The sequence below is a fragment of the Nerophis lumbriciformis genome, linkage group LG19, assembly GCF_033978685.3.
Source record: "Nerophis lumbriciformis linkage group LG19, RoL_Nlum_v2.1, whole genome shotgun sequence".
Lineage (NCBI taxonomy): Eukaryota > Metazoa > Chordata > Actinopteri > Syngnathiformes > Syngnathidae > Nerophis > Nerophis lumbriciformis.
This window is the reverse complement of record NC_084566.2, coordinates 19,364,125-19,390,798: the sequence shown is the minus strand read 5'-3', so window position 1 is coordinate 19,390,798 and position 26,674 is coordinate 19,364,125. Positions and strand designations below refer to the sequence as shown.

The 26,674-nt window shown below is 40.3% G+C and overlaps 1 protein-coding gene across 1 annotated transcript in view; it reads right to left on the bottom strand.

Moving 5' to 3' along the window:
* Positions 1 to 503: 503 nt before the first annotated feature.
* LOC133619028 (protein Wnt-3a) overlaps positions 504 to 26,674 on the bottom strand; it is a 48,088-nt gene continuing 21,917 nt past the window's right edge. The window contains exons 2-4 of the mRNA XM_061979892.2: positions 24,681 to 24,916; positions 1,056 to 1,321; positions 504 to 983 (exon numbers count right to left, since the gene is read on the bottom strand). Coding sequence (XP_061835876.1) covers positions 504 to 983; positions 1,056 to 1,321; positions 24,681 to 24,916 — 982 coding nt within the window. The remainder of the gene's footprint in view (positions 984 to 1,055; positions 1,322 to 24,680; positions 24,917 to 26,674) is intronic.

The window sequence follows — 26,674 nt, the reverse complement described above, 5'->3', positions numbered from 1 at the left end:
CAACATGCTTCATATGACTCAATGGACAAGTGCTGGACTTTACCGTCTTTAAAAAAAAAAAAAAAAAGGAAGTTTGCTTGGGGGAAGGGGGTGGGGGTGTTACTGGTACACGTCTTTGGTTGTAAAAGTCCACGTTGTTTCACCAGGTTGAGGGCTTGACTTGTTTAGCCTAAGAATGTGGGACTTTGTAAACACTTGAAGACTACATTCACTCAGGAGACGCTCTCGCAGTCCTGATGTTAGTTGGTGGACGCACTAATGAGGACGACGATACAGTAGCTTTGTCCTAAATGTGACCGTTTTCAGACTCGATAGAATTTGCAACTCTTAGGAAATGTAATCCATGGAAGACAAAGATTGAAGAAAAGCACCAATATGGTGTTGATATTCACCCTTTCTGGGTCAGTAAGATACCTTTTTTGAAACTTTTTTTTTTAGCACCACAACTCCTCTTCAAGTTCTTACTAAAGTGGACAGAAGTCCAAAGTCCCTGAGTCCTGACGCTATTTGCAGGTGTGCACGTCGTAGACTCTGACGCACTCCTGGCAGCTGACGTAGCAGCACCAGTGGAAGATGCAGTGGCACTTCTCTTTGCGTCGTTCGGTCCGCGTGTTGTGGCCTCGGCCGCAACACAGCAGGTCGCAGCCGTCGATGCCGTGCGACGTCAGGTTGCAGACGCGGTCGCGCGTGCCGAAGGACCCCGTCTGAGGGTTGGGGTCGCAGAAGTTGGGCGAGCCTTCGTAGTACACGAGGTCGCGCTCCGTGGGGGGTTTGAAGTAGTTGTACCTTGGCCTGAGCGTCTCCACCCAGCCGCGGGACTCCTTGTGTTTCTCCACCACCATCTCTGAGGCGCTGTCGTATTTATCCTTCATGTAGTCGCCAATCGCCCTGAAGTCCGGCTGAGACCACCAGCACGTCTTCACTTCGCAGCTGCCCGAGAGTCCGTGACACTTGCACTTGAGAAAGATGTTGTCGTTGAGAGACTGGAATTAAATGTAACGTGTAAATAAAGTCAACTGGAACACTGCAACACAAGGACAAAGGCGACATCTCACCGTGCGTCCTGCCTCGTTGTTATGGCGATTCATGGCTGAGCGCGCGTCGGGGCGGTTCTCCCTGGCGTCTGCAAACTCCCTGGACACCATGCTCCCAAAATCCACATCTTCGCTGCAGCCTCCCCACTTCCATCCCTCGCCGGGGGGGCCCTTGTGTCGTGTGTCGCAGCCGCAGATGGTGGCGGAACCGTCGGCGCAGGCTCGGGTCACGGCGAAGGCCACTCCGGCTGAGGCAATGGCGTGGACGAACGCAGACTCTCGAGTCGCTGGAAGGAGATATGGATAAAAATGATTAGTCTCTTTCTTTGTAGCAAACGGCCTCAACTCTCAATCTTTAACCTTCATCCTCACCCAAACCTAATCCTGAATCTAACCAAACCCTACTTTAATGACTAACATCTTTAACCTAACCCAACACTAATCCTAACACCATCCCTACTTTCAACCTTCCATGGCCTTACCATAACCTTTATTTTTACACCCACCTTTCCCAAACACTAAAAACCAACCATACCAGAACTCTACCAAACTAAATTCTTACCGATAATCAAAAAACCTTTAACTCAAGAGTCCAAACCTAAAAACGAAACCCTAAAATCTTAACCTCTATCCCCGAATCCCATAAAACTTGCCTTATTCTTAAAACCTAAATTTTAACCCTAACTGTAAAACAAATCATAGCAATCAACACTAATTTCAAAACAGAGCATGAACCCAAACACACAGTTTACAGTATCATAAACCGTAATTGCCGGTTTAGATCACAGTTTGGCAAAGACTGTGTTAATACCAAACACAATATCTGGTCATCCGTTACCCATCCGTCATGAACGTTGAGAACCTCAAGGACTCTACAAAACAATTGAAATGGGCCTTGTTCCAAACATTTTCACCGTGTAAAGAACGGTTGCCTCTGTATTTGCACCGCAGGATTCGTGATGATATTAACACCGCCATGATCCGCCAATCAAATTTTCCTCCCGGACCTTCATTGTGTGAATAAGGTAACGACACGAAGATGGCAGAGTTAAACACGGAAGCATGACGGGCTCATCAAAGAGCTACACGGAGGCACTGCGGTTGATGCGGAGTAGAGGGTGAATGACTTTCGGGGAGATCTGTGGCATTACCGTGACAATCTGCATTGGCGCCGTGTTCAAAAAGTGTTTAGAAAGGCCATTGTTGAGAAACGACTGTTTTCAAAAACACCATAAACCAACATTCTAACCAACAACGTGTAACAATAACTCTAAAACCCTTATTTCAAACCCTAGCATAAACCCAGACACTACTGTTCAGAGTACGTTATCCCCCAGTCTTCCAACCTACCTTCCCCAACTCTTCCTAACCACATTGACTGTTCAGATAAAAAGGCATACATCTTAGGCTGCTTCTACACTAAGCCGGCTAAGGTTATACAGGGTATATGCCACCCAACCATATCCTTATCCATACACACACACAATGCCGTAGTTTAAGACCCCCTCCCCCCTCCATCCGCCGGCGCAACGCAACGTAGTATGTATGCACGTCATAGGCCATGTCTACACTAAGCTGGATAACCCCTTAAACAAATAATTATTTAGCTTAAGCCCCGTGTCAGCCACACTAAACCATCGTTTAAGGTCACCCTCCTCGGACAAATTTTTACACGGCTAAGTGCGCCGTGTATTTCTTGAATCTCCAGCTCTTAGCTTTGTATGGACTCATTGATCGTTTACAAACTGAGTTCGGAGAGGAAGTGACGCCATATTTTTTATCATTAGTATGACTTGGCCGTTGAGGGAAAACTACAGAAAACAGTGAATGCATAAGGACTGACAAAGCAGACTATCAGTTATTGTCCACCATGTATGTCGCGGACTCAACGTCTAGGTCCAGAGTATATAAAGTCACCAAAATCGAATGGCCAATGAAGGTGAAGGCAAAAGAGTGAGGAGTGTCCTGACCAGATATCTAGATCCCTAGATTGATTGATGTAAAATGTTCTTTATCACATTGTTTGTGTCTAATAAAGATTTGATTAATTTATGATGGCTCAGGTGTGATTCACTAAAATAGGGCCCCACAGCACACTGGATTCCAGTTAATTGAAATACCACAACACTGGATATTGTTCAGATAAGTTAAATTCAAGAACTTGCACACAAAGCAACACTGGAGGTGACTATGACGTGTGCATTTTCCGTGCATGCGTATTAGGTCACGTTGCGCCGGCGGACGGAGGGGGGAGAGAGTCTCAAACGGTGGCATTGTTGTGTGTGGACACGGATAAGGTTCGGTGGGATTTACCCTGGATAACATTATCCGGCTTATGTAAACGGGGCCATAGTCACCTCCAGTGTTGCTTTGTGTGCAAGTTCTTCAATTAAATTTAACTTATCTGAACAATATCCAGTGTTGTGGTATTTCAATTACCGGTAACTGGAATCCAGTGTGCTGTGGGGCCCTATTGTAGTGAATCACACCTGAGCCATCATGAATTAATCAAATCTTTAATGGACGTGTGAAAGTAAACAATGTGATAAAGAACATTTTACATCAATCTATCAAGGGATCTAGATATCTGGTCAGAACACTCCTCACTCTTTTGCCTTCACCTTCATTGGCCATTCGTTTTTGGTGGCTTTATATACTCTGGACCTAGACGTTGAGTCTGTGACATACATGGTGGACAATAACTGATCCAGTCTACTTTGCCAGTCCAAATGATTTCTGTAGTATTCCTTCATCGGCCAGGTAATACAAACCACACACTACCTTTTTTATCACATCTACGGGAGCCCGCATTCTCGTTGTCTCTCCTTCGACAAATGGACAAAGTTTTTCAGTAAGTAGAATCACAGCTGACCTGGACATTCGAAAGTTCCCTTGCCGTCAGAGATGTGTTGTATCCCAAATAGCTGCAATCGTTTCCTTCTCTTAGGGTATAATGTGTGATTTCCACAAGCGTCTGTACATGTAGAGGAAGGAGAAACACGGGCATGTCTGGATGACTTGCCTCCATATTTCTAGTGGTTAGCTCCAAGTTACGAAACCGCTTGTTATGAAGCTGGCAGTGGCGCGTTCTTTCTGACGTCACTTCCTCTCCGAACTCAGTTTATAAACCATCAATGAGTCCATACAGAGCTAAGAGCCGGAGATTCAAGAAATACATGGCGTACTTACCAGTGTAAAAAATTATCCAAGGAGGGGAACCTTAAACGATGGGTTAGTGTGGCTGAGACGGTGCTTAGGCTGAATCATTTGTTTCTGTAATGTAGACAGGGCCTTAGATTGCACTTCTTCAGCCAGTGAACTTCTTCCCCAGAGGTCATTTCTGGTGGGGACCAAGTGGTGAGGTAGCAGCCGCAAAAGGTGCCAGTGTGCGCTTTCATTCATCCCAGACATCAATCGTCATGTCTGTGAATAAGACCAGCGAGGCTTTTGTCTCTCTTGCCTGACGTACTTAACTGATGACTCATCAGCCATCATGAGAGGAAGACACGCGGCTGACAGGCCTATCATTAGCAGACTCAATTAAGCTTTGCTAAAGGTTAGGCAATGGTCTCCACAAAGCAGGGGCCACTCACTGATGCAGCAATCAGACTGTAAGCTAAGCTAATTGAACTGTGGAAAATTATCTTGTGAAAGTAACATGGTCTTTTTTGGGGGTGGGGGGTGTGTACAAATGCCTAGATGACGGTTTAAAAAAAAAAAAAAAAAAAAAAAAAAAGGAGGCATGATTGCATGTTCCCATTGAAGATCAAGAGTGACGGAAGGAGAAGAAAGGACTAAGTACAAAGCTAAAGGCAGTAGGAGCTCCTCCCTTACAGCAGGTTCCAACTAGTTTCAGGACTAAAGGGCATTAGACAACAATGACGCAAGAGAAAAGGCCCACTGTCACCCTCCACTATCCACTTCACTGCTACTGTATGCTTACTAGGCTGACAGTTTTCAAAAGGCATCCCGACCTTTTCGCTTCTTTCTGCACTCACGTCAAAGGTACGTACGTAAGTAGCTATTTCAAGAAAGTGACGACATCGGTGCTAATGCTGTGAATCAAATTGAAGTAAGGGTTGGAATCAAATTTGCAAACACTTACATATAAAACAACCTGCAAAGTCTGAGTGGGCTTGTATACACAGTAGTGTATGTTTGTGTTTACATGCATTTATTCCAGGTATTGTTAAAATCAACATCATTTAAAGTGTAATGGCTAATTGAGACACCAGATTTGGACTTGCATGCACCAATAAGACTTATTTAGCGAAATATACTTTTCAAGTTTTGTTCATCTTTAAAACATAAGAAGAAGCAAGTGTACACTGAATGTTTTATATGACAATTCTGGAGGAGAATGACAATACAGTGCGCACCGGGGGTTTTTTCTGGAGGAATCTGTTACAAATGTTACAAAACCCAATAAAATTTTCCCATAAGAAATTATGTAAATATTCTTCCGAATATAAGGCACACTTAACATCCTTTCATTTTCTCACAACTCGGCAGTGCGCCTAATTTACGGAATAATTTTGGTTGTGCTTACTGACCTCGAAGCTATTTTATGTGGTACATGTAGTTTGTGACCAGTAGATGGCAGTCACACATAAGAGATCCATGTAGACTGCAATATGACTCAAGTAAACACAAAAATGGTATATGTTCCATTGAAAATATGGAACATTACACACGACGCTTAAAATCTATCAACATGTTTTAGTACAACTTTGGTTAGCTATGAAGCCGCACCACTTGATGGATTGTACTGTGCTTCAACATACGAGTATTATTATGGTGTGTATAAGGTAAGATATGATATGGCGTTTTGTTTCGCAATATTATGCTAAAGAGACTTTTCTTACCTTCTGGTACCTGCTGATCTGTATTTGGGATCTGCATAAGTCCTGAAAATGTGCGCGCGTCTGCCTTTGTAGTCAGTCACAGTAGGCGATAAGCTTCTTCTTTTTCTCTATCTTCTTGTTATGGGACATTCATCCTTCCCTGTTGCCATTTGTAATATAAAGTAGTGTAAAGTTCTTACTTATATCTGTCAGTAAAATCGCCATGAAAGCGCTAAAACATACCGGTGTAGTTAGTTTACATTATTCACCCAAGGAACTTTAGTTATTTGAGAGTTCCGGTCGGACGGTTTTTCACGGGACACATTTCCATTGTTGTTGCACTAGTGAGCCACGGATGAGGCGATGCTGCTCCGTTATTGATTTAATTAAAGTCTAAATGTCATTAAAACAGTTAGCTCCATCTTTTGACACTTCTTCCACCATGCACCATATTTGCCAACCCTCACGAATTTTCCGGGAGACTCCCGAATTTCAGCGCCTCTCCCGAAAACCTCCCGGGTCAAATATTCGCCCGAAAATCTCCCGATTTCCGGCCGGAACTTTCCCACGATATAAACAGCGTGCCTGCCCAATCACGTTATAAGATCTACGGCTTTTAGAGAGTGCACAACTGCGACGACGAGTAAGATGAAGAAATACGCTTGTAAGTTCCAAAACGAATGAAAACAAGAATTTCAGTTTATCCAGGACAGTTCGACGAGGAAGGGGTATGCTGCCTGTATATTTTGTAGAACAGACTTCTCCATTGAACACGGTGGACGAACGGATATACTCACTCATGAACGTTCAGCGAAGCACAAGGTGGCAGCAGCGCAGCACCGGTCCCAGCCCAGTATTATGGGCCACCTCGCTAAATGGAGACCGGAGGGTGTAACTTATGCCGAGACAAAGATGGCTATGCTGATAGCTGGAAGCAACATCCCGTATTCATTTGCGGATGTCTTCAACAAATCCGTGAAGGATATGTTCCCGGATTCAGAGATCGTTCGCCAGTACGCAAATGGCAGAACAAAGGCTGCTCAAATAGTGAAAGGTAAGTGTTGTTTTTTTTGTTTTTTTTTAGTAAGCAGCAAGCTGTGCTTCTGGCTGCAAAGCATTGCACTTTCAAGTACAACAATGAGTAGATGAGTGTTATGTGTGTGTATATGTGTAAATAAATGAACACTGAAATTCAAGTACTTCCTATTTATATATATATATATATATATATATATATATATATATATATATATATATATATATATATATATATATATATATATATATATAAAATATATATATATATACATAATAAATATATATATATATATATATATAATAAATATATATATATAGCTAGAATTCACTGAAATTCTAGCTATATATATATATATATATATATATATTATTATATATATATAAATAAGAAGTACTTTATATATATATATATATATATATATATATATATATATATATATATATATATATATATATATATATATATTCAAGTACTTATTTATATATATATATATATATAATAAAATAAATTTTATATATATATATATAGCTAGAATTCACTGAAAGTCAAGTATTTCTTATATATAATAAAATAAATAAATAAATAAATGATAAATGGGTTATACTTGTATAGCGCTTTTCTACCTTCAAGGTACTCAAAGCGCTTTGACAGTATTTCCACATTCACCCATTCACACACACATTCACAAATAATATATATATTGATAGGCTCCAGCGCCCCCCGCGACCCCAATGGGAATAAGCGGTAGAAAATGGATGGATGGATATATATATATATATATATATATATATATATATATATATATATATATATATATATATATATATATATATATAAATAGCTAGAATTCACCGAAAGTCAAATATTTCATATATATATACAATATATATATATATATATATATATATATATATATATATATATATATATATATATATATATATATATATATATATATATATATATAATATATATATATATATATATATAATATATATATATATATTATATATATATATATATATATATATATATATATATACATATATATATATATATGAAATACTTGACTTTTGGTGAATTCTAGCTGTAAATATACCCCCCCCCCCCATCTCCCGAATTCGGAGGTCTCAAGGTTGGCAAGTATGCTTTGCACGCTACACCGCTACAACAAAGATGACGGGGAGAAGACGCTGCCGGAGGTGAACCACGAAAATAAGACCGCCCACAAAATGGCGCATCCTGAAGCGACTGTCAGAAAGCTACTTGAAGATGATTTTTAACATTTTGACCAAAGAACCACCATTACATGTTATGTAGACCACAAGGAAGTGTTTTCAATTTAGAAAAAAAATAAAATAATATGACCCGATTGTAGCTGAGATAGGCTCCGGCAACCCCCGTGTCCCCGAACGGGACAAGCGGTAGAAAATGGATGGATGGATGACCCCTTTAATGCTGCCAATAATCCGGTGCGCCTTTTGTATGAAAATAGACCTGACGAGACCCGCTCATCGCCAGTGCGCCTTATAATCCGGTGCACCCTATGGTAAATTTGTCCAGCCAAACAAACAAAAATACAAACACAAAACACATTTTAAAGAGGTTGATATTAGTTTTACTTGTAGTATGCAACTTTTAGTCGTACGATAATAAGACAAACGTAAACTAGGGCAAAGTTCTGGTCAACAGTTTCGTCAAAAACAAACACAAAACGTAGCTACCGCTGAAATTGTCAAAGCAAGATTTTTATTGGTCATTTAGTTTTGTAGGATTTTTGTCAAAAAGTGGAATCCTATCATGAAAGGATCTAATAAATAAATCCAGTGTGTCGACATAGACAAATGTGGCTCCATTACGTTGCCCTGAGGAACACCTCGGGTAGGTGTTACTTGCTACAGAGGATAAGCGAGTTCAGGGGTGAGGAAAAGAGGATTATCTGGGGACAAAATGAGCAAAGGAGTAGAGCCGGGAAACAAATTAAACAAGACCTTAACCTCCGAGAAGGTTAGCAATCTGTGGGTTCCTTGTAAAGCTACGAGTTATTAGAAAACGAACGGCCCCTTCCGTTCAAAAGTGCCATTTAATCCAGATGTAAAAGCCCGTGAGGTGGCGCTCTCTATTCTTCTTCAGATATTTGGAGCGTCAACATGGGGTTGACCTTAGAGGCCAATTACACCGACAATAACATTTATTTCACCTGCTCCTGCATTAGTTCCACTGCTTGGTTTTAAGACCAATTGATGGCGTTTCACGACATTGCATCCCCTGACAGCGCTTCCTCGCCAAACTTTGCCAAACCCCCGGCAGGCCAAGTGGTCCCTACAACCTGCTGGGGGGTTGAATCCCCTATTGTGCCTCCACTGTCACGCTGCGTTAGGCCCACAATGGCTCCAGATATTTTATATAAAATTTGCCCTGGCTAGTGATTAGTGGGGACCAAGTTAAGTCATAGCAACAGAGAACTATGCATTGGCCGGACCCTGCTTGTCGGCAGACGGGGAAATCCCTATTCAAATGGTTTAATAAAACAATCTAAAGGGCGTGTGAATGGGGAAAAGCACTTTTTCTCCTGCTTAATCTCATGGTTGCAAAGATATTGTGCTCCGAGCTGTGCCCAGCAGGGAGCGGGGCTAAAGTCCCCCCATCAACTCCATTTGCCACACCCCTTCTTTCTTTCTTGCCGGGAGTTAATGATATACTGGCGTGCTAGCGTCCCTCCCCCAGCATGGTGAGACATACGCTTCGTGAAAAGCGGCGCTCTTTTAGCTCATCCTAGATACTTACACTTTCTCAATCTCGGGTCATAGGTCGTAACCCAAGCCTTTGGTTAAGATGAGGATGCACGATTTCATTTTTTTTTTTTTTACAGAATTTGATGACTTGTCGCTGTCATCCAGACTTCACGTTAGACATTCTGATCCGACTTGTAATTGTTTGAGGCAGAGAAGCGGTAAAGCACACCTTTGTCTATACCAGTCTTTTTCAACCACTGTGCCGCGGCACACTAGTGTGCCGTAAAATACGGTCTGGTGTGCCGTGGGAGATTATATAATTTCACCTATTTGGGTTAAAAATATTTTTTTGCAAACCAGTAATTATAATCCGCAAATGATGTGTTTTGTTGAGTGTCGGTGCTGTCTAGAGCTCGGCAGAGTAAACGTGTAATACTCTTCCATATCAGTAGGTGGTAGCGAATTGCTTTGTAGATGTCTGAAACAGCGGGAGGCAGTGTGAAGGTAAAAAGGTGTCTAATGCTTAAACCAAAAATAAAACAAAAGGTGAGTGCCCCTAAGAATAGGCATTGAAGCTTAGGGAAGGCTATGCAGAACGAAACTAAAACTGAACTGGCCACAAAGTAAACAAAAACAGAATGCTGGACGACAGCAAAGACTTACTGCGGAGCAAAGACGGCGTCCACAATGTACATCCGAACATGACACGACAATCAACAATATCCCCACAAAGAAGGATAAAAACAACTGAAATGTTCTTGATTGCTAAAACAAAGTAGATGCGGGAAATATCGCTCAAAGGACGACATGAAACTGCTACAGGAAAATACCAAAAAAAGAGAAAAAGCCACCAAAATGGGAGCGCAAGACAAGAACTAAAACACTACACACAGGAAAACAGCAAAAAACTCCAAATAAGTCAGGGTGTGATGTGACAGGTGGTGACAGTACACCTACTTTGAGACAAGAGCTATAGTGATGCATGCTTGGTTATGGTTTAAAGTCATATCCAACAATTGCGACGACTTTTTACTGTCAACTGAGTTTCGTTTTTTAACGATTTCTGCTGGTGGTGTGCCTCCGGATTTTTTCAACGCAAAAAATGTGCCTTGGCTCAAAAAAGGTCGAAAAACACTGGTCTATACAGTCGTTCTTCAACTTAAGAATGTTTTGAGATAAGCTGTCTCTTGACTAATCGTTATGCTTTAAGTTACGAGCATCTCCGCCATTAGTTGTCGTAGCAAATGTCTCGTAAGTTTCGACCAAAACATCTGGTCTTACTTGCTAGCATTAGTTTATACACTGACTGGGGTCTATAAAATACCGATCTTAGTCTTAGAAATCCTTATTTTTTACTTTGCGAAAAAGTTATGTGCAGATGCCTAAACCTGCTTGGTGGATAGTGCCCCAACGTGATGTGAATGGTGGATTGAGCTCCCACCTCAAAGAATGGGGCAGGCACTATCCACCAGAGCTGTGGACTCGAGTCACATGACTTGGACTCGAGTCAGACTCGAGTCATGAATTTGATGACTTTAGACTCGACTTGACAAAATGTGAAGAGACTTGCAACTCGACTTAGACTTTAACATCAATGACTTGTGACTTCACTTGGACTTGAGCCTTTTGACTTGACATGACTTGACATGACTTGCCACTTTCCCCAAAATCCAAAGCTTAAAAAGTTATTTGGGAGCGCTCCGTATTTTTCATTTTCTTCGTCTGTCTATCAGCGTGTTATTCCTGTCAGCTGGTGTGCTGTCAGTACAACAGCCAATCAAATTAGATATACGTTGTTTTCATCACACAGCATTCATCCAATCAAATTGCAGGACAACCAATGAACAAGAGTTGTCCAACAACGTGCCAGTGATAAACAATTATGTTAAAGTTGGTTTCGTTCGGGTATAAAAACTACGACTTGGTCAACAAAAAACGAATTGCGGTATGCAAATCACGCAGTTCGAATATTACAGACGGAGACGCAACAACTTCCAACTTCGTTCGACATTTGAAGTTGCACAAAGAAGGGTAAGTTTTGAATGTAAGATAACGTTTATTGGCTAAGTAACGTGACTTTTATTTGCTGTGTAGTTAAATCAGTGAGGCTGCAAACTCACTGCTAACGTTATAACCATAGACATCTTATAAGTAGACGCAGCATCGAGCGCTACTGCCTACTGGCGCAGACGAGGCGCGTGGCCGCCATCTTGGAGTGGTGATCCGCTCCACTCAGTGCAATTAATTTGGCAGGAGCAATGAACTGTCAGCGCATTTAATTCATTTTACCTCACTGAATACGACTGATTTTCACCCCCTTTTTTGTCATACGTGTAGCCATGATAACAGACACATGTTTTGGCGTGTTTTATTATTCATAGTTTGCTTAACAGTAATATAATATTCTTATACACTATAAATGACTAGACGTCCGAGATCAAAACTGGGAATATAATCACAGAGAAGGGGGAAAAAAACGGTAATCTATTTTTAAATTGAAGAAACAATATGATTAGGTTATATATACATATGTGTGTATCCTACATAAACAATGTATGAATACATTAGATATCTATATATCTTAGGGACCTATAGACTGTATCTCTGTTGCTTCAGCAGCAGAGAGTTTATTCTGTCTTGACACTTTGTATTGATATTTTCTATTACATTCTTCCCTTAAATGATGTTTGCAGTGATTGTTTTATATGTATTATTTTATGTAAGTCGCTTTGGATAAAAGCGTCTGCCAAATACTTAAACATATATAAACACCTGAAAGTCTTCATATCAGCTAAAACCACCAATCTGTTTCACTGGATTCAGAATAAAACCAAATTCTGTTCAACCCAACAATGTTAGTATTTGAATATTGTTACTTGAAGACTGATTCCTGGTTACAATTATACTGTTAAGAAAGTATTGTCTTATACTTTGCCTAAAATGAGAATGCATCATAATCAGTGGCGGCTGGTGAATTTTGTTTTAGGTGGGGCTGAAAGTTTGTAAACCAAACCCCTGTAGGGGGGTCATCCTCCCCCAGAAGATTTCTTTGTGATTTTCACATACAAATATTGAAGATCTTTGATCCTTCTCAACTCTGTGGTAATATTATTTTCATAAAATACAACCAATAGTACGTTAATGTTAAATCTCACTTGTGAAAAGTAATCCCCCGATTCCTATTTTCAACAGTCCGCTCATTTGAGCAGGAAAACGGTGAACACCACCATCTTTGTTTTCTACCTGTCATCTGTCAGTTTCGGCTGCTCGCCGGCTCCTCATCACCACTTCAAGATGGCGGCCAAATTGCTCACGTCACAGCAACCAATGCTGCGTCTACTTATAAGATGTCTATGGTTATAACGTCATTGCAAACACGGCAATCTGTTGCGTCCACTGCAGTTTGCTACCTTATTCATACTTTTTGTCAAGTGATTTTTTTTTAAGCAGGGTTTCATGAGGTACCTATACATAACGTTACGTTAGTCAATGTATCACACACAGTAACGTAACGTTAGACGGCAGTCAGCAGCACCGCGTATTTTAGCCACCTACAAAAAGACAAACATAGTCAAATAAAGGTCAGTTAAAATGTATACTATATTAAGAATATGTGTACATATTGCATAGGGTCCTGACATCTAAAAAGTACAACTCTGTTCATTGTTATGTTCATATATTTGTTCTGTTTTTCATGTGTACGCACACATAAACACACATACAGTATGAGATGAGATCAATGAGATAAGGTAAGAACAGGATAGAAACTGCTGTGGAACTAGTTACAATGCAATATGCCATGGAAATACAATGCTAACACTTTTGTGCAAATAAGTACAGTTGCACTTGTTTTTTTTCAAATGTGTTTATTCTGTAAAGGAATGAGTTACATGTTTAAAATGACTGGTTAATAGTGCTATTTTGAAGTGCAATGTCAGCACTATCTTTTTCCCTGCAATTTCAAATGCACTTGTTTTAATAAATAAATACAGCGTTTTAAAAGCATACACAATCTGTGTAAATATATTAGTCTGTGGTTAAATGACTTGAAAGGACTCGAAACTCAAAATGCAGGACTTGGGACTTGACTTGAGACTTTCCAGTCTTGACTTTGGACTTGACTCGGACTTGCCCTGTCTTGACTCGGGACTTGACTCGAGACTTGAGGGTAAAGACTTGAGACTTACTTGTGACTTGCAAAGCAATGACTTGGTCCCACCTCTGCTATCCACCCTATCCATTGCCCTGACTACATCCCGAACCTTGGCGGTCCATGTATGGCGGTTCTGTGCAAGGTCGAAGGAAATAGTGGACCAATCTCAGTTCCACTGGCGCAGGTCGACCAGCCGCGGACCAGAGAGTTTAGAGAGGTCCTCTGCCAACGCATTGACGCCAGTAAGGGAGTGGGAGGAGGACTCCGCGAACCGGCTCACCCTCTGGATGAGCCGCATGACCAACCCATCTTAATCACCGTTGGAACAGCAGAGAAGGAAGAGACCGTAGATCCAGGCGGCACCGTAGGACCTTTGTTGATCAGCGACCCTCATAGGCCACGCGATAATTTGGTGAAAAACAATGCGATTGACTCTAGAGGAAAAAAAATTAGGGTACACTGCACGATCGCATTTTATAGAATATCGCGCCGTGTTATATCGTATTTTGAGTGTAGCTACAGATGGACATAACTTTGTTTTCCAACCATGGGAAAGTGCTGAGAAGATGAAGTGGATGCTATTCATTGAGTTACAAAATGGAATGTTCAAGAACTCAGTGTTTCGCCAACTTGGTGAACCGGTGAGAGTAGGGGTATCAAACTCATTTTAGCTCAGGGGCCGCATGGAGGAAAATCTAGTGGGCCGGAATGGTAAAATCATGGCATGATAACTTAAAAATAAAGACAACTCCAGGTTGTTTTCTTTGTTTTACTTTGGTCAAAAATAGAACAACCACATTCTGAAACCTTACAAATCACAAATAATCCTCAGAACAAAACACTTCTAGTTTGTTAAATTCTGAGGAAATTGGTGCAGTTTCAAATACACAATGAGCTTGGACTTTGTCTCAGTGTATCTACAAAGCCAGGGTTAAATTTTAAGTCAGTCTTTTTGGGATTGAACAAAAAACACGTGTAAACTCTTCTAGGTATCAAATAGCTCCTTTGTCATGTCCACGTATCAATCCAGTGCTTACTCAACAAACCGTAAGAAACGGAGGTAAAAACTATTGAAAAGGCTTAAGTTCACTTTTCTTGTGTTTGACAGAGACATTTTGGGGCAACGAAAGTGCCAAATGACGATGTGTTCAAATCAGAAGACATAAAACGGCAGGTTTTAAGTTTCATGTGGGTCGAGGAGGAGGAGCCACAGTCACCCTTTACTTTGTACCTCTTGCTTGGCCCCGGTATACTGTAAACCGTTTGCTTGCCTAACAGAATCTCTATCATGACATCCAGTGGGCACATTTAGAACAGCAGTTTCTTTCGTTCAAAAAAAAAAGCAGCTCATTTTAATACTTGGCAAAGTCATCACGCGGGTTGGATAAAACTTGTTTGCGGGCCGTAGGTTTGACACCCCGGGGTTAGAGCGTATCACCGCTGGTCTGCCAATTAAATTAATTTCACTCAATTTCAATGAGCGATATTGATATGAGTTACAAGACTTTTGAGTTAGTGTTCTTGCAGAACCAATTAAATTACTGTATCTACTACACCAGTGTTTTTCAACCTTTTTTGAGCCAAGGCACATTTTTTGCGTTGAAAAAATCCGGAGGCACACCACCAGCAGAAATCATAAACTCAGTTGACAGTAAAAAGTAATTGTCGTAATTGTTGGATATGACTTTAAAGCATAACCAACCATGCATCAATATAGCTCTTGTCTCAAAGTAGGTGTACTGTCACGACCTGTCACATCATGCCATGACTTATTTTGAGTTTTTTGCTGTTTTCCTGTATGTAGTGTTTTAGTTCTTGTATTGCGCTCCTATTTTGGTGGCTTTTTCTCTTGTTTTGGTATTTTCCTGTAGCAGTTTCATGTCTTCCTTTGAGTGATATTTCCCGCATCTACTTTGCTTTAGCAATCAAGAATATTTCAGTTGTTTTTATCCTTCTTTGTGGGGACGTTGTTGATTGTCATGTCATGTTCGGATGTACATTGTGGACGCCGTCTTTGCTCCACAGTAAGTCTTTGCTGTCGTCCAGCATTCTGTTTTTGTTTACTTTGTAGCCAGTTCAGTTTTAGTTTCGTTCTGCATAGCCTTCCCTACGCTTCAATGCCTTTTCTTAAGGGCACTCACCTTTTGTTTATTTTTGGTTTAAGCATTAGACACCTTTTTCAATTCGCTACCGGCTGCCACCTACTGATATGGAAGAGTATTACATGGTTACTCTGCCGAGCTCTAGACAGCGCCGACACTCAACAACAACAACAACACATAATTTGCAGACTATAATTACTGGTTTGCAAAAAATGTTTTTAACCCAAATATGTGAAATTAGATAATCTCCCACGGCACACCAGACTGTATCTCACGGCACACTAGTGTGCCGCGGCACAGTGGTTGAAAAACACTGTACTACACTATGCAACTTGTGAAATTGTAATGGTTGCCTTTTAATGAAATGTTAAAATTCTGCCGAATGAGTCACAAAGCAACGGTTCTTTAAATACTGTACCAAGAATGCCGAAACAGCTCTGGGATCATCTCCTCTGCTCTGAGAACACCTGCGCAGCTATCTGTTGCCTTTCATCGCGGGCAGATTCCTGCAGTGCATGTTTTGACACTTTACTTAATGCAAATTAATGAGCGCTGACGCAGACGCCGCCCGGAGGCACGGCCGCGGTGATTCGGGGTGTGGAGTGAGAGAGAGAAGATGATTGACAACATGGAAACTGTTTGCTCGTCGTACGACAATAGCAGAAAGTTGTCCTGAGGGCAACTATAAAGACGGTCCAGCTCGCCTTTTCGGAGCTTTGGCCTAAAAGAGGCAGGAGGAAACGGACACACTAGAGTCTGAATTGCAGATAAACAGACACCAGTAAGGACAATAGGGCTGAGGCACAGACAAACAGCAGCATCAATCAAATCCAATGAAATGGAAGCCCTCTCCTACTAAGCCCTATCAAAGGCCTGGGAGCTCCCAAGTCACTCCGACAAAGACACTTAATCCAGCCACTTTGACCTCTCACATTATTAAGGGCTTCACTGACCTTAATCCAATCAAAATGATCTAGTGAAGCCCACTCCGCCGCCTCCCCTTTTCCACTCTGTGCCCTGCCAATTTGGGTCTGAGGAGGAGGAAAAAGGGGGGAGAAATGGGGTGGCATTTCGCTCCCCCAAAGGGAGAATCCCTCTAACCTCCTCAGGAGTTTATTAAAGACCGGTGCTCTATCCCGCGCCATCAACATGTTTCGGTCAAAGTTGCGGTAGCTGGGGGAGAAGTTTATATCACACCTTTATAACCTCACAACCAACTGAAATGTGTTTACATTGATTGATTGATTGATTGAAACTTTTATTAATAGATTACCCAGTACAGTATATATTCCGTACAATTGACCACTAAATGGTAACACCTGAATAAGTTTTTCAACTTGTTTAAGTCGGGGTCCACGTAAATCAATTCATGGTACATCTCCATATATTTAATGTCCGTCGCCAAGAAACGTTGTCGTTTAACTTTGCTACCCATCGTTACAATCTACGACAAACGTAATCATTGGAAGCCATGGTCACAACATGTTTATATAGAAAATGTACACCTGCAACAAACAATGGAGGAAGGAAACGTAAGGAAAATTTGATATGACAATTATTTTGACCATTATCCTTATTAGCCGGGTGTTGAATGTGCTCAAAAAGCTCAGAGTGAAGTCTTTTGACCATGTTTTATTTTAAATAACTAAAATAAATAGACACACTATTAGAAAGCCCACTATTTTGCATGTTTTGTGTTTCGTATGCTTCACTGATAGTGTTTTGGTCTTAGTGAAGTGAATTATATTTATATAGCGCTTTTCTCTGAAACCTCAAAGCGATTTAAAGGAGAACTGCACTTTTATTTTAAATTTTGCCTGTCGTTCACAATCATTTTTAGAGACAAGAAGACAAGTTTTTTTTTTTTTTTAGCTTTCTAACATATAAAAATCGTCTCGTTCTAGGTGGCTAGCAATGCAGCTAATGGGAGTAATCAATTCTACCTCTAAATCACTTTAAGAATGCATTCAAAAACAGTCAACAATACTTCATTACTAAGCTGTAGCGACATTATTATTGTAAGAGGAACTCACCGAGGAACCCTTTTTCTAGCGCAGTAACACATCGCCAAGCTACAGAATTAGCCGTAAAAGCTAACTACGGCAAGAGATGTGCTAACTTCTACGTCAACACGAAACACGTTTGAGTTTGTAATGCACAATACTGCGATATGACACCAATTTGTACTGATTTAAAAACATGAACAATCATATTACAGTATCTGTAAAGTATAAGCCAACATTTCATGTTTTGTTTGTACACAGCTAGCCAGACAGCGTACGTACTGAAGTTGTAATGACACGCATAGCGTGCTGCGTGTGTTGTGATCAATATTAAAGTGTGACTCACTCGATGGACAGTTGTTAGTCTGGTCCAGCTGGCCAGGGAAATTTCCTGTTGAGTCTGGGTAAGCACTCCATTTATGTCGAAAAAGCTTGAGTCCAAGTTCCAAATTTATAGCGTCAAAATTTGCTTTCACCTCACTCTGCCGGCTTCCGTCTGCTCCAACGTCTCACTCTTCCTTTGTGCTGGCTTCTATAAGCAGCAGTGTATTTAGCTTTAAAAGTATAAGGTTGTAAATCCCCATTTGTCCAAAAATATTTGTCTTTGTTGTCTGTTACCAAGTCTGCCATGATTAGAACACACACTCGTGTTTGATTACGGAAGTAGGAACAAACATTTGTTGGCAGAAGTCAGACGTGCGCTGCTGTGGAAACAGAAATAAATGCGCGGAAGAAATCAGTCCTGGAAATGATTAAAATGATCAAAATACGGTAAATATTGAACATATTACATATTGTTATGATCGTGTCTGTTACATTATATATAGACTTGCAGTGTGCATATAAAACATTTCTGGAGAGTTTTGAAGTTGTTTTAGAGGGTTTTGAAGGCTACAACGGTGACTCCCATTAGCCCAATCTTTCAAGCGTTTTTTATCATCTTTAAAATCGTAAAAAAAAAAGATATGTGTTCTTGTCTCTCATAGTGATTGTGAACGATGGGCAAAATTCCAAAAACAGTGCAGTTCGGGAAGTCCTGTGTGGAGTGCTCAGAGAGTATGGGATATCGGACTGTCTGATTGTGGCGGTCCGCTCCCTGTACGATCAGTGTCAGAGCTTGGTCCGCATTGCCGGCAGTAAGTCGGACACGTTTCCAGTGAGGGTTGGACTCTGCCAAGGCTGCCCTTTGTCACCGATTCTGTTCATAACTTTTATGGACAGAATTTCTAGGTGCAGTCAGGGGGTTGGGGGGATCCGGTTTGGTGGCTGCAGGATTAGGTCTCTGCTTTTTGCAGATGATGTGGTCCTGATGGCTTCATCTGGCCAGGATCTTCAGCTCTCACTGGATCGGTTCGCAGCAGAGTGTGAAGCGACTGGGATGAGAATCAGCACCTCCAAGTCCGAGTCCATGGTTCTCGCCCGGAAAAGGGTGGAGTGCCATCTCCGGGTTGGGGAGGAGACCCTGCCATAAGTGGAGGAGTTCAAGTACCTCGGAGTCTTGTTCACGAGTGAGGGAAGAGTGGATCGTGAGATCGACAGGCGGATCGGTGCGGCATCTTCAGTAATGCGGACGCTGTATCGATCCGTTGTGGTGAAGAAGGAGCTGAGCCGGAAGGCAAAGCTCTCAATTTACCGGTCGATCTACGTTGGAGGGTCTCTCCCTTAGAGATAGGGTTAGAAGCTCTGCCATCCAGGGGGAGCTCAAAGTAAAGCCGCTGCTACTCCACATGGAGAGGAGCCAGATGAGGTGGTTCGGGCATCTGGTCAGAATGCCACCCGAACGCCTCCCGAGGGAGGTGTTTAGGGCACGTCCGACCGATAGGAGGCCACGGGGAAGACCCAGGACACGTTGGGAAGACTATGTCTCCCGGCTGGCCTGGGAACGCCTCGGGATACCCTGGAAAGTGCTGGATGAAGTGGCCGGGGAGAGGAAAGTCTGGGCTTCCCTGCTTAGGCTGCGGCCCCCGCGACCCGACCTCGGATAAGCGGAAGAAGATGGATGGATGGATGGAGTGCAGTTCCCCTTTGAGCTACATTAAACCAGTGTGGGTGGTAAAGTGTCTTGCCCAAAGACACAACAGCATAGACTAAGATAGCGGTAGCGGGAATCGAACCTGGAACACTCAAGTTGCTGGCAAGGTCGCTCTACCAACCGAGCCACGCCGCCGACTAGTCTTAGTATTTTATCTGTTTTAAAGGCTAAGCTTTTATAGTTTTAAACATTTCATACAGTGGCACTTTAAGATGTATTTAAATAAAATAAAATATATGTAGACACTTATATGTAGAATATATTTATATTATTTATATATTATATATATAATATATTATATATATTATATTATTTATTATTATTATTGTCTATTGTGAGCGAACTGTGGTGCTGAATTTCCCCCAGGGATCCATAAAGTACTTTCTATTCTATTCTATATATTATCATTTATTACTTCTGGCGGGCATTGTGTTATCCTACTCAGTTCAGCGGTCCTTGAACAGACCATAAAAACACCTCTGTCATGTATTCCTCTGAGTATAGAGCAAGCACAGATTGTAGATTCAATTGAATAGCTTAATTCATGTATATTCAATTAAATTGTTTTGGGGGTCACATTTACAGAAAGCTAAGGACAGGAGGGCCGGACTTCTTCCTTCACTAATAGTCTTATTTTATATATTCCGGAGAACCAGCATCTCTATAGTAGAAATCTGATTTTGGTCTATCTATTTTGTCAGAGTAACAGGAGCACTCTGCTTTTTTAAAAGGGCCTTCTGCAAAAAAGCTAGTCAAAGATCATCTCTATGACAGCACGCTAGTGCTTTTAAGAATCTGCTGCAGAAATGTGAGTCTCTCACCAGTTAAATAGCCCAAATGATGAAAAAGAAAGGACCTAAAATGGAACCTTGCAGAACAGCACTAGTATACCTAAAAAAGTTGAACAAATAACTACTGAAGTAAACAAGCTACAGCAAAACCTTAGTTACAAAAATCACATTACCAAAAAAAATGTAACCACCAAAAAGGAGAGGACTTAAAGGGGTGCCTTGAGAAACGCGTCTGTTATGTAAATCCCAACTTTTGACCCCAGAGTTCCGTTTGTTAGAAAGGTTGAAATGTCAGTACAAGAATCAGCTAATGTGTTTACAGTTGGTTCAAGTTCCTTTATTCACCAGGAGAACTCGAGTGTTTTTGGGAATTTGCTGCAAAAATGTTTGTCTCCCAAGTTTTTAACTGAACCTGGGGACAGGAATGGTGTCATACCCAGCCTGGATTTGGCCTTTGGGCCGCCAGTTGAATAGCACTGCCTTAGTTGCTCAAACAGCAATATGTTTATACAAACCCCGTTTCCATATGAGTTGGGAAATTGTGTTAGATGTAAATATAAACGGAATACAATGATTTACAAATCCTTTTTAACCCATATTCAATTGAATGCACTACAAAGACAAGATATTTGATGTTCAAACTCATAAACTTAATTTTTTTTTTGCAAATAATAATTAACTTAGAATTTCATGGCTGCAACATGTGCCAAAGTAGTTGGGAAAGGGCATGTTCACCACTGTGTTACATCACCTTTTCTTTTAACAACACTCAATAAACGATTGGGAACTGAGGAAACTAATTGTTGAAGCTTTGAAAGTGGAATTCTTTCCCATTCTTGTTTTATGTAGAGCTTTAGTCGTTCAACAGTCTCCACTGTCGTATTTTACGCTTCATAATGCGCCACACATTTTCGATGGGATACAGGTCTGAACGGTTCTAATACTAATCAAATATCATAGATAATTAACCATAGATCATTCAGATCCGGCCCGCGGGCCTTGACTTTGACACCCCTGTTCTAGAAGGATGCCAATTAATGGCAACAATCAATTTTTAATGTATTGCCTCCGTTTTAAAATGTTACTATTACCGTTTTAACCCCCGATGTTAATGTAGTCTTCAAATCTAGCTGTTGACATAAGTTAAACTAGTTTTGACTTTTGTTGCATTTGTGTGCAAGTTACATTTATTATATATTATATTATGCAAGTTGCAGTTATTCATCATCACTGCAAGTCAACATTTTTCATAAGAGGTGTTGTATAAGAGGAACACGCAGCAGAACAATCACAGGGGATTCCCTCCTAAAGAAAACTTCCAACAAGACAGCAATGCCGTTCCATTGTATGCGTTATTTGAGGCGTAGCGTAGTCTTGGTTCTATTTAAGTAAGGATTTGAATGATGCAGGCGGTGTTGCCATGAAATCACATGCAACAGTTGGGAGGTCATAAAGCGCCAGAAATAATTTTTGGTACATTAGTCAACATGCTGGAGGGCATCACTCAAACAGTAGGATGGGCCAGGACAGTGGTGTCGAAGTGGAGGGGGCTATTGGGGATATTGTACCATTTAAAAATGTAAATTATTAAAGGGACGTTATACATTTTGACATAAAATTACCATACCAATGAAAGTTCAATAATAACTTGGCATACATCAAATCAAGAATGTCTAAGATTAACTACACCCCCTATTAAAAATATGAAACTGTTCGTTCCAACAGGATACGATCAAACTTAACTTGGAGCACTTCACTCAACACAGACGTCAAAACCTCATCAAAGCTCACTTTTAATCATTCACACACCGCACCTGGATTTTGGAACACGGATGTGAGGTGACAGAAGAAAGGTAAGAATATAATATATGTGGCAGCATAGGAGAAAGTTATGCCCAAGTTTCACTTTAACATCTCCTTGCACATAACTGTGATGCGTTCAAAGACCCTCGATTAAAGTTAGAAAGGACTAGATTTTAAGGACAGGGTAGACATAATGGGGAACTGCACTTTTTGGGGGGAATGTTGTCTATTGTTCACAATCATTATGAGAGACAAGACGACGTTTTCAATAAAAGTCAGCTTACAATTGAGCCAATGAAGCCCATAAAGCCCTCTAAAAAACATCTTAAAAGAGCCAACAACATTCCATTTACATTTTGTAACTTGAATATTAACCAAGTATTAGTAATATTGTTATTATAAGTGCTAACGCAGACAAACTATAGCGGCACTGTGATAAGACAGAGCTAACTAACTTCTGTGGCCATGTTGACATCATCGGCTGGTGAGCTGCTTTCTCGCCTTGGAGTTGATGAAAGTTTATTGTAGCTCATAAATAATGCCTCGCACCTTGATAGAAGGATGAGGAGATCATCCGACAAAGTGGTCAACTTTGACGGCCAATTTAGACCCAGGAATGTAGAGAAAGACACGAAAAGTCGCTTGGTCTGCGCTTGGTTCCACCCTCCTTTTTACTTCACCAGGATTATGAGTCATTGTTCATGTAAACAGGACTATATTAAAATCCTATCTGTCGGCATCCCAGTGACAGCAGACATTGTACAGTAAGTGATGTTTTGTTGAGTTTGTTGGCTCTCATGAAATCTGTAGTGAGTAATAATCAGCATACTTGCCAACCTTGAGACCTCCAAATTCGAGAGATGGGGGCGGGGGGCGGGGTTGAGGTGTGGGGGTTCGGGGTTTGGTGGTAGCGGGGGTGTATATTGTAGCCCGGAAGAGTTGGGGCTACAAGGGATTCTGGGTATTTGTTCTGTTGTGTTTATGTTGTGTTAGGGTGCGGATGTTCTCCCGAAATGTGTTTGTCATTCTTGTTTGGTGTGGGTTCACAGTGTGGCGCATATTTGAAACAGTGTTAAAGTTGTTTATACGGCCACCCTCAGTGTGACCTGTACGGCTGTTGACCAAGTATGTCTTGCAGTCACGTGTCTGCAGAAGCCGCATACAACATGTGACTCGGCCGGCACGCTGTTTGTATGGAAAAAGCGGACGCGACGACAGGTTGGAGAGGACGCTAAAGGCAGTGCCATCACGGCACGCCCTCAATATTATTGTCCGGGTGAAAATCGGGAGAAATTCGGGAGAATGGTTTCCCCGGGAGATTTTCGGGAGGGGAACTGAAATTCGGGAGTCTCCCGGAAAAATCGGGAGGGTTGGCAAGTATGATAATCAGTGATGTCGAAGGAAAAAGTAAAAACGTGATGCGTCTATGAAATCAATGTGCCGCCATATAAATATCAAAATACGTAAATATTAAATGTATTTATAAATCGGTTACCTGTTACGACATTACATATATACATATATAAAATGTTAATGGAGGTGTTTGGGTGGGGGTTTTTTTCTGCGCTTTTTTGGCAGAATAGAGCCACCCCCACAGGCTCCATAGTAAGCGGACATTTGATCGTATTTATTCACTAATTGGAATTCATAAAAAAGGGAAAACATATGTATTCTTGTCTTACATAAGGATTGTGAATGATAGGCAAAAAAAAAAGAAGTTCCCTTTCGACTCCCAGGAAGATGCACTAATAACATAATCATAATAGTAATAGTGTGATTAATTTTATCCACAGATGATCATTATACGTGAATCAGATAATGTCTAGGCTCTGAAGTAACCATATTTAAGTGAAAAATTATTGTATGAATAATTAAAATCATTTTCTGGCTATTTAATATTACATTTGCTGGCACATTTTTGTAAACTTAAAACAGTATTTAGGGGTGTTTATCTTGATATTTGAATCCCATCTATAAAAAGTCAAACACCTAATATTTTTAATGTACTTGTGATTTAACTAAATGTATGCAATAATGCATGTAAAGATGTGTGTATCCGGCGGCAACGTTGGGTCAGATATTGGTGCTGCCCCCTGGCCCAGGATGATCGGAACAAAACCACAGAAGTAAAACAAAAACATTACCTTTATCCAGCACTGGCCCAAAGATAGCCAGGTTGTCGTTGACGGTCGTGCAGTTCCAGCGTCGCCCTCTGAACTGGTGTTGACACTCCTGGATGCCGATTTTCACTCCTTCTGCCACGCTGGGCATGATCTCCACGTAGTTCCGGCAAAAGCGCAGCTGTTTGGGAACCAGCCCTGGGATGCTACTGCAGAGGATGGGTTGTGTTCCCAGCGACGTGTGGCCTACCGCTAGCGACCTAGACAACCAACAATGTTATCAGTGCTTGCAAAGAAAGTAACTGTCTGAACATTTTCCTTTCAGATGCCATATGCCAGATACTATTAGGTGCCTTATCTTTCAGCCCTCCATTAAACACACACACACCTTGCAGACACCTGGGCCTTTGTGTACAGTGCAATTGCAGCGCTCCTGTCTGAGATGAAAGTCCACCATGCATCTAGAAGTCTTCATAGACTTTAAGCTGACAAGCGGAGAGAACTACACCTTGTTATTAGCCATCAGCACACTTTACAGACCCCCAGCTTAGACTAATAAGAGTGCAAACATTACGTTTAACTTCAGAGCGTGCATCTAGGCACACACATAAATACACACGCGCGTGTGCGGACGCAAACACACGACCCAAATTTCCCCGCCTCTGCCTTCACCCGTTTTTTTTGGGATGAAGAAACAAGTGCAAACTTGGTGCGCTCATTACAACCATGCTTTTATTCACCTTCTCCCTCTATCTTGCTATCTTCATTACGTCTGCCAAGTGGAAAAGCACGAGGCAGGCAGGCTTCATGTTGTTGCCAACAAAACTTTGCAAAGGGGGGTCAAGAAAGAAGCCAAAGAAATCATCCAGTTGGCAAGTGAAGAATTGTAAAAAACCCAATTTACAGAAGTCAGAGGATAATGTGGCACTTTGCATTTGGGCCATTCACCACATCGTCCCCAGGAAATTAATTGTATAAATGTAGGATTAAAACAGTTTTTTATATCTTCATGAATATATTTATTAGGACTGTCAAACGATTAAAATATTTAATCACAATTAATCGCAATTTGATCAAAGTCAATGCACAATTAATTGTGATTAATATACTTTTTCGTCATTGATAAATGCACCCAAGACAGATCATTTTAAAGTTTTTATTACCATGACTGGACATTTAGTTTGCTTTAATGTATGCTTTTTTTAAACAGCTCAACATAAAAAGGACATAAACACGCTTTGCTCTGATTACTTTTTTGCACTCTTGGCATTCTCTCGATGAGCTTCAAGAGGCAGTCACCTGAAATGGTTTTCCCTTCACAGGTGTCATAGTTTTGATGCCTTCAGTAACAATCTACAATGTAAGTAGTCATGAAAATAAAGAAAACTCATTAAAATGAGAAGGTGTGTCCAAACTTTTGGCCTGTACTGTGTGTGTGTGTGTATATATATATATATATATATATACACACACACATATATACATATGTATATGCGTGTATGTGTATGTATATATATATATGTGTATATATATATATATATATATATATATATATATATATATATATATATATATATATATATATATATTATACATATATATACATATATATATATATACATAAATATATTATACATATATATATATACATATATATATATATATATATATATATATATATATATATATATACATAAATATATATATATATATATATATATACATACATATTTACATATATATGTGTATATATATATATATATACATATATATATATACATATGTATATATATATGTATACATATATATATATATATATATATATATATATATATATATATGTATACATATATATATATATATATGTATACACATATATATATATATATATATATATACATATATATATGTATATATATATATATATATATATATATATATATATATATATATATATATATATATATATATATATATATATATATATATATATATATATATATATATATATGTATATA